This window comes from Theropithecus gelada, chromosome 6 (genome assembly GCF_003255815.1).
Source record: "Theropithecus gelada isolate Dixy chromosome 6, Tgel_1.0, whole genome shotgun sequence".
Taxonomy (NCBI): domain Eukaryota; kingdom Metazoa; phylum Chordata; class Mammalia; order Primates; family Cercopithecidae; genus Theropithecus; species Theropithecus gelada.
In genome coordinates this window covers 8954628-8968859 of record NC_037673.1, presented here as the reverse complement: position 1 = coordinate 8968859, position 14232 = coordinate 8954628, and the positions used below count along the sequence as shown (strand labels likewise).

Below are 14232 nucleotides of genomic sequence, written 5' to 3'. Positions count from 1 at the left end.
TTTTATATATCAATACATTACATAGCATGTAATATATATATGTATGTTTATCTGTGCATATTGCATCTGTTATATGCATGTGAATATATTCACAAGTAATACATGTATACAGTTATATAGACACACCCTTTATACACACACACATACACATATGCATCTGATTGGGTTAGGTATGGTTTTGCAAGAGTCACCAGGTCATCATGACTTAGGCTGATGTGGGTTCCACTTTGAAAGGCTCATGCAATTCCTATAAATTGCTTTTCTTCAGCACTTTGATGCTGACAAGGATAACACATTATGAAGAGGACACATTGCTTTCACTGTGAACACTATGATTAACATAAAGGCTGTCAGCTTCTCACCCTTATCTTTTCCTCCCTAAAATTAATGGGTTGGGCAATGGGCTGGGTGTTGCTGAAGAGACACCTGAGAGATCCACAGAACATACCTGTTTAAAAAAAAAAATCATGAAATGCTGTATGACAAAACCAATTAATTCATTAAGAAAACAGCCCTAAAACGTGTTTTCTGTGCTGGGCCGTGGGCCTTGTGTCCTTGAGACCAAGTGGGTATCGGCCAGTCTCCATCTAAAAGCCCTTTCTGTGAGTCAGCAACCATGCACCTCGGCTATTAATTGCCTTGAAGTGAAGGAAAGGTTGATCCATCTGTGGGTCACAGGCCCACATGGGTCGTTTTAATGTTCAAGTGCCGTGATCAAAATGTAGACAGATGACTCTCATTATCAACCCTAGAAGCCATGTGACAGCAAGCCACTAGAGGCCTTGGAGATGTACACTGTGACTTCTTAGAAAATTGGAACTCATTAAATCCTCTTCACCCATTTTCAAGGTATGGAAATGGGCTAGAAGAAAAAATTCTTAGATGATAAAAGGAAAATCATAGACGTTTAAGTATGGTGATTTATAAGAGAAACCTTTAAAAGAATATCCTAAAGGGTTTGTACATTATGACTCTACTTTAAAATAGGTGACTCCAAGCAGTACTTCAAGCAAGTTCAGGTAACCCATGGAAAGGCCACATTTGAAACAGAGATTGGCAAAGTGAGTTGCCAGTAGATCTGTGAGAGAATTTGAGTTTTCAAAACACCATCAAGAGGAGACTAATTATTACACAGCCTAGAACTGTTACCGATTTCCTTTTTTTTTTTTTTCTTTTTGAGACTCTGGAGTGTCCCTCTGTCACTCAGGCTGGAGTGCAGTGGCTCTCCACAACCTCCGCCTCCTGAGTTCAAGCAATTGGATTATAGGCATGCATTACCACGCCTGGCTAATTCTTTGTATTTAGTGGAGATGGGGTTTCATGTTGGCCCGGCTGGTCTCGAACTCCTGACCTCAGGTGATCTGCCTACGTTGGCCTCCCAAAATGCTGGGATTACAGGTGTGGAATCACCGTGCCCAGCCACTCATTTCCTTTTATTCACAGTATTGACTGTCCAGTTCCCAAATTTATCTTCCACTCAAAAGCTAAATACTTCTACTTTTTTTTTTTCCTGTGTTTTCACATTCTGTTTCAGTTGAACTTGTCCCAATCTCTCTTTTTAAAACATTTATTATTTTAAATGAATTTGTTTGGAATTCACATCTGGAATTCACAATCTGTGAATGAAACACGAGGATGCCTTTAAGGGAGTAAGAACGGGGAAGTATGTGAGATGCCCTTAGCCAGTTGGGTGACTGAGTTCTGCTCTTGACAGTTAAGAAGAAACTCAAATACCACCCACCTCCACACATTGCTCCTGTAGGACTCAGTGAATGAGCACACCTACCATCACTGGTGATAACGCAGACCTCTAGTTAAGGCTGGGGCCAACTACACTATTACCTTCCTTCATTAGCTCCTGATTGCCACAGGCTCCTCTGGGTTCCATAGGGCTGGGGCCACCCTCCATCATTTTATGAAGATTCTGCACAGACCTCCTTGCCTGATCATCCAGATCCCTGACATCGTCCTCTTTTTTTCCCCACACTCTCAGTTCTGCGAAGCACACCAGTGACACATGGCGATGTGGCTCATCACCAATAATAGAGCCGGTGTCTTCATGTATTCTCACATGGTCTTGATGATCAGAACATGCTCTTTCATTCTCTGCCCTCATTGAAATAATTCTGTCCCTTTCCTCATTTACTTTTTCTCTGATTTTCTGACACTATCAGTTGGTGCCCTGCCCCTCCCTGGCAAACTGCTGCACCGTGGTTACCATGGTTATCACACATCCTGACCAACATGCCGGTTCTTCATCAAGCTTGCGAGTGGTCATCAGGGATGTTAACAACCTACAGTTGCCAGGCACTGTGGCTCATGCCTGCAATTCCAGCACTTTGGGAGGACAAGGCAGGAGGATCCCTTGAGCTTAGGAATTCGAGACCAGCCTGGGCAATAGAATAAGTCCTTGTCTCTACAAAAACAAAAGAAAAGAAAAAAAAGAAAAAAATAGCCAGAGGTGGTGGCATACACGTGTAATCCAAGCTACTTGGGAGACAGAGGTGAGCGGCTCACTGGAGCCCAAGCAGTCGAGGTTGCAGTGAACTGTGATTAAGCCACTGCACCCCAGCCTGGGCAACAACAGAGTGAGCCCTTGTCTCAGAAAACAAAAACTAAAGAAAACAACCTACAGTCTTATTTGCACTTTGTTCTTCCTTTGGGAAATTAATGTAAACACCGTATTTGATATCTTGGTTATTCTCCTTTCCATAATTGACTGGAGGCCCTTGCTTTCTCTTCACCAGGGCTGTAGAACTCTGCTGTGAAATCACATTTCAATCCAGATGATTCTCCTGGAACAACTTACCCTTGCCCATGTTGTTTGTGGTTTACCTTATAGCAAGCTCTTGCTTTTTTTTTTTTTTTTTAAGAAAAAGTTCTTTTACATCTTGCCTTGCTTTTAAAAGAGTTCCAAAAGCAGCAGCAAAAACCAAACAAAATCCCCACCCTTCTATACTGTTTGTAATTTTCCATTCCAGTCCTTATGATGGTGTCATTAACATGTCCGTGTCATCCATTAAATCCATCAGCTTGCTCTGTCCTGTGTTCTGGAAGATGTCTTTGTGGGTCTCCTCTGACAGGCATAGGCTTCCTTCTTTTATCCTCACGCTGCCTGTCTTTACAGGCTCCTGTGCCCCTCTGGTTTCTTCCCTGGCCTGCCTGTGTTCTCTTCAGCCTGGGAGGGAGGAACTCTGTGGTTCTTTGAAGTCTTTTGTTTTGTTCTTTCACTTTAGAACTCTCCTGACCTTTCCCCAGGAATGAAGACCAAAGGGAACAAAACAAGACAAGCCTCCCACCTCTGTTGTACCTTTCTCAGTTACCAGATTCACCGTCTACTCTTTACAAGCATTTGGTAATTCTTCTGAAGCCTACTTAGATCTTTGTGGTTGTTTTCTGTCTTCCTCAGTTCAGCTTCCAATGACAAGTGATTACTATTACTGTTAGGAATAATGTTAGGAGGATAATCCACCCTTGGTATTTCACTTTACATTTAGAAAGCCAATCTGAGCCAGGAGCGGTGCTCACACCTGTGATCCCAGCACTTTTGGGAGGCCAAGGTAGGAGGATCATTTGAGCCCAGGAGTTCGAGACCAGCCTGGGCAGCATGACAAAACCCTGTCTCTAGTAAAGAAAATACAAAAATTAGCACTATGCATTGGTGCTGTATCGCTGCTATGCAGTAGACTGGGTTATGGGAAATTAACACTTTCATCTAGAATGAGGGTCCATTTGGTTGAAGACAAGGTGAGCTATACCATTACATCCAGATTCCCCTGATATCCAGCATGATGTGATTCAAATCATCATGTTATCATGCAGCATCTTTCATGCCTCGTGCATCATTCATTTGCCATTGCATGCAATCGGCTCACTATTTTGGGTTTGTCCTTTCACACCTACCACCTTGGTCTAGGTACAAAATGACGAGAGCCTGAGTTATGGAAGTGACTTCTTCCTTGGCTTCCTGTCTCCAGGCTTCTATCTTCAGCTTATCCTGTGAATTGGTTTCTGAGTGGTTCTTTAGTGGAAAAACATGAGAACTCATCAATACTTCACGCAGTCAAAACGTTTCATGGCTCCTTTCACATTCGGAGTAACATGTGAACTCACTACCTGGGCACACCTGGCCTGTTTCAGGCTCCTCGGCTTCTGTGTGAGCTTCTCTGTACACCGGGAGATCGCCATGCTTTCTCTAGCCATGACACCTTCACACAGTCTGCTCCTCTTGCTTGGGGTGTCTTTTCCTTCCTTTGCTCAGTAAAGCCCGACCGGTGTCCTGCAAGCACCCCGTCCAGGAAGCCTCATGAAATCTTTCACTTTATTTAACACTTAGTTGTCAGCTCTTTCAGGAAGCCTCTCAACACCTCTTCCCTTCGCTATTCCTTTGGAGCTATGTAATATGCTATTCTTCTGTGTGTGCTCATTAGAGCACATGGACAGCTCTGTGGTCATTGTCATGAACCTGTATTTTTCTGCCGGGGGCCTGGATTGGGGCTTCTAACCCAGTGACTACCAAAGAGGAGCTACTCAGTGGATGCTTGCCGAATAAATGAGGAGCTCTCCAGCTCACATGTCCATCACTGCTGTGACCATACCCAGGGTTTTCTAAGAACATTGGCAACCACAAAAATACTCCATTCTTGGAGTATCCCTCAGCCTAGGGTTTTGTCCCAAATGTTTCGAACATCTTTTCCTCATTAAGCATATTTTCACTTTTCAATCAATGAATTAAAAATGCATATAGATACTTGCTCTGTATTTAAAATATACAGTTTCATCCCATAAAGTAAAATTTGTTCCAGTTTGCATACCGAGTTTCTCATGTGACCTTCTGATCAAGAAGCACTTGCAGCATTTTCTCAAAGTCCTGAGGAAGTTTTCCAAGGCACTGTTTCACGAGTGGTATCTAATAGGTTCCTTTTATTTATTTTCCTAATAGCCGTCCAAGGCCATTTAGTGTTTGTGCTACTATCAGATACAATTCAAAATGAAATCAGTTCTGTCAAAATTAGATGCATGCTTTGAGAATTTAATTGAACATGTGTTTATCTTCATATTCTTTATCAAACAAGGTGCAGATGCAGCAAGTAAATTTATTTGATAAAAATCAAATTGTTTCATAACTCTGTTGTTATTTTTTAGTCAATATCTGAAAGGTTTATTTTTTTTTAATGAGTTACATTTTATTAATGGTTTACATATTTATTGGATAAAATGTATTCATTCTCACCATTCTTCTTGTGCTTAGACTTTGTTAGCATGTTTTTCATTATATATATATATATATATTTTTCCCCCTCAGGAGGAATGTCAGAACTACATCCGGGTGCTTCTGGTGGGTGGCGACCGGTTATTCACCTGTGGGACCAATGCATTCACACCTGTCTGCACCAACCGCTCGGTATGGCTTCCTTTTGTGCCTCAAAAGAATTTAATATCAGAAGAGGTCAAACATTGTATTAAAATATTAGTTGTAAATGAATTTCTATACACCAAGGTGTTGCTGTTTAATTCAAAAGCACTTTTTGTCAAATTGAATAAGTATTTGATTTCTTGATGTATTTCTAATCAGGACCATCAATTAGATAAATAACTGGAACTAATTATAACTTATATAATTAAACTTAAATATGTTTCTAAATTATTTCAACCAGCATTTTTCTCACCAGTGACTTTAAACATTAATCCTAAACATATTCTTTGATGTCTTAGAGATACTGTTACTGTTATTTACATTTATTAAAATTATTAAAATGGTCTAAAATCACAATCGTAGGGAAGAAAAAATTAGCCTGCAAATTGGATAAGCAGTATGTTAAAAAAATAAGCAAACTAAGAAATTGAACCCTAGGCAAAGTCCAGTTATAACTGACCCTCTTTCTTGTCTTTAACCTGGCAATCATTGACGGAGTAATTTTGAGCTGCACACACTATAGCAGTAGCATGGCAGGGTCAGTAGAACACATGTGGAATCTTCCTAATTCAGGTTATAAACGCAATCTTCCTCTGGGAATATCATGAAGAAACATGTTCATTCCCTGGTTGCACACCTTTCTTCAAGACCTTAATTGACCATCTGCTTTTACGGTTCGTGATTTCAGGTTAGCATTCAGTTATTGGAAATAAAGGGAGGAGGTGGATGATAAGGGGTGTGAAGCTCAGGGAGCTCTCTAGGTGCTGCACCCTGCCCTGAAACGCTTTCACCAGTGCCATGGTTCAGTCCTCAACATCTGCCCCACAAGATGCTACTCTTTGGGGCTCCCTTTTATGAAAGAAGAACCTGAGACATAAAGAGCTGAGGGAACTTACCGGGTACACATCTCATAGCAGAGCAAGCAGCGTGCCTGCACCTACCGGCCCTGAGCCTTTCTGCTCCAATACCTCTCAGGCGAGAACCAAGAACCGAATTGAGCAAAAAATCCGCCAGTACCCAAGAGCTTTTCTCATTCAATGATTGTTGGGAATCCAGCATTTGGGACACTGGATTCGTATGAAATGACTTCAAGACACTTGGATCTCTCTCTGAAAACTGAAAAAAAACCAAAAACAAAAAACGAAAGTATTGGAAATGTGGGCCGCATAGTGTTGAATATCCACACATCCTTACCTGTGAATACATTTTTCGGGGCTATTCATTATATTTTGGTTCACTTATATTGATAGAATTATACATAATTTTTTTTTTTTTTTTTGAGACAGAATCTTGCTCTGTCTCCCAGCCTGGAATGCAGTGGCGCGATCTTGGCTTACTGCAACCTCCGCCTCCTAGGTTCAAGTGATTCTCCTGCCTCAGACTCCCGAGTAGCAGGGACTACAAGTGCCTGCCACCATGCCTAGCTAATTTTTGTTTTGTTTTGTTTTTAGTAGAGAGGGGGTTTCACTGTGTTAACCAGAATGGTCTCGATCTCCTGACCTCGTAATCTGCCCTCCTCGGCCTCCCAAAGTGCTGGGATTATAGGCATGAGCCACTGCGCCCAGGCAATTATACGTAATTCTTTATTGTGATCCTATTTCTGTAAATATTGACACTGGTTTTTAAATTAAAGTGGAAAAGTATGCAATACTTGTGCATTATAAATCAAAGGCATATATACAATGATCTTATTTCTTATTTTGTGAGTATTCAGTGGTATGAGGTTCAGTAAACTAAAGTGATGAGAAAGAGACTGATTGATGGACTCTCTTACCATGAGCAGAGCAGGCTGTTTTCATCAGTTGGTGTGTAAAAGTGGGTCATCTCTCCTCATGAGCCCCAGAGAGGCTGTTACACAAGCATCACTGTGATTATGGTGGATGTGATCTATAACTATCACTAAAGGGGCTTGTGCAGAGGTAACTGCTTTTCCCCTCATCTTCCCCCACAGTTGAGCAACCTGACTGAGATCCACGATCAGATCAGTGGCATGGCCCGCTGTCCCTACAGTCCCCAGCACAATTCCACAGCGCTCCTCACAGCTGGCGGGGAGCTCTATGCTGCTACGGCCATGGATTTTCCAGGACGTGATCCTGCCATTTACCGAAGCCTGGGCATTTTACCTCCTCTCCGCACAGCGCAGTACAACTCCAAATGGCTCAATGGTAAGCCTTCCGTCACTCCCTCTTTCTCACCTCATTTGTTTTTGATTTCTGGTGATTTGGTGTTCAAAAGCAAACTACAACACTCTAAATAAAAATGAATTCTTCATCTTCTAAAGAAATCAAAGTGTAGCTTGTTCAGGACTAATGATAAAAAGGACATCATATGACTATTTAGTATTTGGAAGAGCAGTGGTACTTCCAACCCTCTAGACCATGATAATATGGCTAATGTTGATATGACCACTTATAGAAGCTAGCTGAGTTTTTTTTTTTCTATATTGTTGTTTAATGTCTACAAAAGTTGACAGCTTGTCAGAGATATGTGTAGAGTCCTATGCATTGCTTCTTAACTTCCTTTTTATGTGTCTAGAAATGGAAATTACTAACATGGCATGTAATTTTCAACCACTGTATAAAAGAATTTGTTTGTCTATAGGTAACTCCAAAAAGTTTGACAATTAAAAATGTAAGAAATGTATCAACTCACATACTTAGAAGTTAGTAGGAGGCATCATCAGGGTTTATTCATTCAGTGGCTCAGGAGTTAATAAGGAGGCAAGTATTCACTGCAGTCTCTGCCATCCACAGTCTGGCAGATGGGCCCTCAGGCCACCTCTGCTTGTGGTTGCAAAATTGTTTCTGCAGTTTCAGGTATTGCATCCACATGTGGCAATATCCACTGAAAGAAGAGCCACATCCCTGTCCCCTTTTCATCTGTATATTTCTTTTTAAAGAAACCAGAAACCCTTAGAAGGCTTCTTTCAGTTCTGGGCCAGAACTTGGTCATTTGCTCACTAAGCAATCAGAAGATGGTGACAACCATCCAAATTGAGGTTCACTGTGTACAAAGTCCTGACGTGTATCAGCTGAAATGCATCCCACTGTGTATCTGTGCATTCATGTGTGAGTGTGGTCACACACACATACACATACACATTCACCTACAAAGGCGATGTATATGTACCATGCGTAATCCATTGCCCCAAGCATTTATTTGATAGTTTGTACAAAGGTGAAATCTTGAGAGTTAGTAGACTTTTGCCACATACCGGCTAATTATGTAGACCAGAGTTTCTCAGCCTCAGCACTATTGATGTTTTGGGCCAAATTGTTCTTAGTTGTGGGATGGGGGGTCTTGTCCTTCGCATTGTAGGATGTCTAGCAGCATTTTCAACCTATAATCATTATATGCCAGTAGCATCCTCCTCTGCCCACTTGTAACAACAAAAAATGTTTTCAGCAATTTTTCAGTATTCCCTGGGAGGGGAGAATTAACTCTAGTTGAGAACCACTGCTTTAGACTCATCACATATGCAGAACCATGGATACACGTACATATATTCAATGCAAATATTTTGCCAAATAATACAGTCAACCTAACCATCAGAGTTTGCCTTTAAAAGACTGTCCTGTAGAAAAAAAAAGGATGTCCTCATCATTAGCTTTCTCAATTAAACTGAATTGTTTCCAAAGGGAAACATGAATTGTTTCCCCAAACTGAAGCACTAACTAGATTTCTCCAATCAACATCATTTCTGCTGAACTGGCTTCAACGGAATCAGTTGATTCTATATGGATGGTCCCCTTTTGGCCCCGAAACTTTCATCTGTGCAGCTTCAAGTTCTTCTTTCCATTTGTTTGTTGATTCTGACTGACCAAGAAGTTTCCACTTAAAAATCAAGAATCCCTATCCCAATAAAGGCTTTGTAATTAGAATTTGCCAGAAGCAAAGTAAAAAGCAATTGGGAGTACTCTCTCTTTTCCCAAAGTGACACTTGAAGAATATCCTGGAAAAACAATTCAGGTCATAGCACGAGTTATACACACTAGCCGCCTTCTTACATGGGACTGAGTGACCACCAGCTGATCAGGTGCTCAGCATTGGTCAACCCCCTGGTTGTCAGCTTCTGTCAATTCTCCTTTTCCATTGGAGAGTCATGTGTTGCCATCCAGGCAATGGAAGAACTAAGACAGTGTTAATCACAGTCGTGGTACGCAAAACATTGTTACTTGATTTACAAAGAAATCAGTGTTTGCGATTCCTAAAACATTCTGCTGTTCATTTCTAAGATCTGATAACTACAGACACTGAAAGTAATTCAGTGGTAAATGCGCTGGCTCTACCACTCAGACCATAAGAGCAGCACAATTTGCATGACAATGAATAGCCTGCATTTCTCAGGAAAGCAGCATTTCCACCGCCCTCCCCCACTGTCCTTCCCTGGCCTGCATTGGGAAGACCCTCTCTCCTAGGGTAGAAAACCAAGAGCCCTGCCTGAGGACCCTGAGTGATTGCATAGGAAGTGTTGTCTTCATACCTCTCCTGTGTTTTGTTAGGGCACTTTCTGCCACTGCTGAACCCTGAGATACAATTTCTACTTCTGGTTGGCCCTGATTTGCTTCTCTGATTGACCCTCCATTCCAGGATGGATTCTGGCCCCTAACCACAATAGGTTCTGCTTCCATCTCCTGCTGAGCCTGAACACAGGGACATTTATCCTCCCTGGCCTAACTAGGACACATGCTTTGCATCCCATCTGTTCTTTGCCAGACGCCCTTGTCTCAGGTCTTCCTCCTTTAGTTCTCCTTACCCTCCTGCCCGCCTGCATTGACTCCCACCAAATCCAGCCCCAGAGGGGCCCACCCCTTGGCTTCTGTGTCTCTTAAACACTGGGGTGCTAGAGAAAATCACCCTGTGGTGGAAAGGGCAGTAGAAAAGGTGGAGCCTCTGTCCTCAGTGAGGCCCTCAGGGCAGCTCTCTAAAGGTCTAAGCACCTCAGTTCCTGTCCTCTCTCCTTGCAACTACCCCCCCTCCAGTCCTCTCCCAGCCTCTCCCAGGGATTCTCAATGGGTTTATCTTTCCTCCTACATTATAGAGAAATGTTAGGTTCTAAAGGATTTTTCCCAGTAAGTCCTCAGACTTACCTTTTCTTGTCACTCGGTTCTGTAGCTGATTCTCTTTCTGCTGTGTTCTGGAGTAATTTTCATTTTTTGGAAAATATTGCTGCCTTATCCATTATCTTTCTTTTCACCATAACCTCAAATTTCTTCCTAATGATGACTCATGATTTCAGAAAAATGTTCAGATGTCTTTTCTCTTAAATAAGACAAAAACAAAGAAACCCCAACAAGCTAAAACCAAACACCCTTAGTTCTGCCGTGTCCAAGAATGCTCCACTTTCACATGATGATTTTAAGGACCCATTAAATGACCCTTTCAGATTTTTCCCTTGAGCTTTCAACCAAGTCAGCAAAATCAAATTTGAGAGTTGGACTTGTTCCAGAAGGAGGCTACAACGGGGTAGTGAAGGGGTAGGACTTCCTACTTTGGTGGCCATGCAGTGGAAATTTTCTCTCAGCAGAAACAGGAGGAATGGAGGGTAAGTCCCTGCCCCATCACTTGCCTTCCATTATTGGCTGACCTTATTGAGGACAGCATTCTTAACCCCTCAGCTTCAGGCCGTTCACATCTTCTCTGCCCTCTGCATCCCATCATGTGGTGCTGCGGTGGTTCTCCCCAGTCCCACAGTGTCTAGTTACATTATTTGAGGACCAATATCCAGCCATTACCTTAACTTTCTTATTGGAAGGATGACATTGTTGCCTCAAAGTTTCTTTTACAGAATGTTTATGCTGCACCATACGTAGCTGGTGCACCCTGTGGCTTGAGTGCCTGTCCTGTCCTTGACTCTTTTCCTTCAGCTGATCTTTAAGCTTTGTTTATCCCTGAGAATTCTGTCCTCAATCCCTTCCTTCTGCCTACTCTTCTCATTCCACACGCTCCTCTTGGATTCCCATCTATTCCGAAGTTTTTTTGTTGTTGTTTTTTGTTCGTTTTCTATTTTAATAGTTTTTGGGTTACAGGTGGTTTTTGGTTACATGGATAAATTATTTAGTAGTAATTTCTGAGATTTTAGTACACCCTTCACCCGAGCAGTGTACACTGTACCCCGTATATAGTCTTTTATCCCCCACTCCATTGCCAACCTTCCCCACAAGTCCCAAAAGACCATTGTATCATTATTATGCCTTTGCATCCTCATAGCTTAGCTCCCACTTACAAGTAAGAACATATGATATTTGGTTTTCCATTCTTGAATTACTCCACTTGGAATAATGATCTCCAGCTCCTTCCAAGTTGATGCAAAATACATTATTTTGTTCCTTTTTATAGCTGAGTAGTAGTCCATGGTATATACATATTACACTGTTTTCTGTTCTAAAATTTTAACTCCCCTGCCTCACACCATACCCACCTACTGAGGACCGTTCACAGATCTGGTCTCAGCTCCGACTTAGTCCACAGATGTGATGTTCACTTCCAGCTGAATGCTCCTTGCAGTACTTTCAGCTCAGCCTACTCCATTTTTGTTCATTTCTTTGTTTTTCAATCTTGAGTGTGGGCCCCATATTAGTTTTCTAGGAATGCCATGACAAAGTATCACAGTGTGGGTGCTTAAACAGCAGACATTTATTTGCTCAAAGTTCTGGAGGCTGAAAATCCAAGAAGAAGCTGTCAGCAGGGTTGTTGTCTCCTGAGGCCTCTCTCCTTGTCTTATAGATGTCATCTTTTCCCTATGTCTTCTAAACATGGTCTTCCCTCTGTCCATGCCTGTTTCCTAATTTCCTTTTTTTTTTTTTTTTTTTTTTTGAGACAGAGTCTCCCTCTATCGCCCAGGCTAGAGTACAGTGGTCCAATTCAGCTCACTGCAAGCTCTGCCTCCTGGGTTCACACCATTCTCCTGCATCAGCCTCCCAAGTAGCTGGGACTACAGGCTTCTGCCACCACACCCAGCTAATTTTTTGTATTTTTAGTAGAGACAGAGTTTCAACGTGTTAGCTAGGTTGGTCTTGATCTCCTGACCTAGTGATCTGCCTGTCGGTCTCCCAAAGTGCTGGGATTACAGGCATGAGCCACTGTGCCCAGCCCCTAATTTCCTATTCCTATAAGGACAGCAGTCATATTGGATTAAAGCATACTCCAATGACCTCATTTTAACCTCATTAACCACTTAAAGACCCTGTTTTTGAGCATAGTTACATTCTGGAGTACTAGGGGCTGGGACCTTGACATAAGTTTTGGGAGACACAACTCGGCCCAGAGCAGGGTCCATGATTCACCTCTCATCTGAGCCAGACACCTGCAAATCTCAGCCGACTCCTTCCCTCTCTTTCCAGACCCACTCAACCCCAGGTCCTGCAGAGACCACTTTTAGAGTGACTCCCAGACCTAAGTCTTTCTTCTCATTCCTCCACTTCTGTGCTTGTTCGAGGCTTCCTCATCTGAAATGCTGCACTAGCCCCTCTCTGATCCACTCTCCAAAGAGTAGCCAGTAATATGTGGCGTGAAGCTCTAAGGTAGACGGTAGAGACTTTGGAGTCAGACAGATCTGAGGCTTGGCCCTTGGGGCATAAATTTGTCTTACCAATTCTTGGCTTCCTCACCTGTATATTGCAGATGGCTGACTACCTGACCTGGACATTGTGAGAATAAAGTGAGACAACAAAGATGATGAGTATTAGCGTCAGCACATAGTCAGTACTCCACAAATAAGGGGAGCTAAATGAACTCCCCAAAGTCCAATGCAATATCTGAGATGTAGTAGGGAGTTAATACATGTTTGTTGACTGAATAAATGAGTGATTATTTGGGCCTGTGGTTCCTGAGTTACTGACACCTTCCAACCTCCTCTTTCCTCCTCTTTACTGGCACATTCAAGACATATCCATCACCATCTAGGCTTGGGACTTCCAGAACTTTAGCAGGACTTGAATCCTCTACAAGACCACCACTCAGCTAGCAGCTGCTTACATATAATAATGAACAAATCTCCCTTCTTTGTTTTGCATGCTTTTCAGTTTTTTGCAACCTTTTTGTGTTGAGGAAAGAAAATCGTCTCAGCAGGAGAAGTTGGGAGGGTATAGCACCTGCTAACCTGAGTCAGCAAAATTTTTGCATTCAGATGAACTATGATTAAATTGTGTACAGTACAATTTACTTATGCATTTAGGTAGTCCCTTTGCATAATTCTACTAGTTAACATATATTGGGCAAACTGATGAAACACCCAGTAGAACTGTCACTAACTTTTACTGCATGCACATATACTGGGCACCCTTTGGCTCAAACTTCAAGCCAGCCAGCAGACAGCCACCAGTGAATTCTGTTTCATCAAGCCATACCTACAGTGACATTTTGAACAGTGCCCGTGCTTGTTTCCTAGGTTGCCAAAGCAAAGTACTGCAAACAGGGTAGTTCAAAGCAATAGAAATTTGTTCTCTCTTTAAAAAATATTTAATTTTTAACTTTTAGGTTCAGGGGGATATGTGAAGGTTTGTTACAAAGGTAAACTCATGTCATGGGGGTTTGTTGTACAGATTATTTTATTACCCAGGAGTTAAGTCCAGTACCCAATAGTTATATTTTCTTCTCTTCTCCCTCCTCCCACCCTCCACCCTCAAGTAGACCCCAGTGTCTGTTGTTTTCTTCTTTGTGTTATAAGTTCTCCTCATTAAGCTCTCATTTATAAGTGAGAATATGGATAGGAATGAAGTCAGAGATTTAGAAGGAGAGCAAAATGCAATCCAAGGAAAATACAAATCACAATAAAGTGATACAGAAGCTGAAGGAAGGAATAGCTGATATAAAAA

At 42.1% G+C, this 14232-nt stretch overlaps 1 protein-coding gene across 1 annotated transcript in view; it reads left to right on the top strand.

Annotated features, from left to right (window-relative positions):
• Positions 1–14232, top strand: part of SEMA5A (semaphorin 5A) — a 517335-nt gene that overhangs the window by 304175 nt on the left and 198928 nt on the right. Inside the window, exons 7-8 of the mRNA XM_025388084.1 lie at positions 5306–5404; positions 7368–7581. Coding sequence (XP_025243869.1) covers positions 5306–5404; positions 7368–7581 — 313 coding nt within the window. The remainder of the gene's footprint in view (positions 1–5305; positions 5405–7367; positions 7582–14232) is intronic.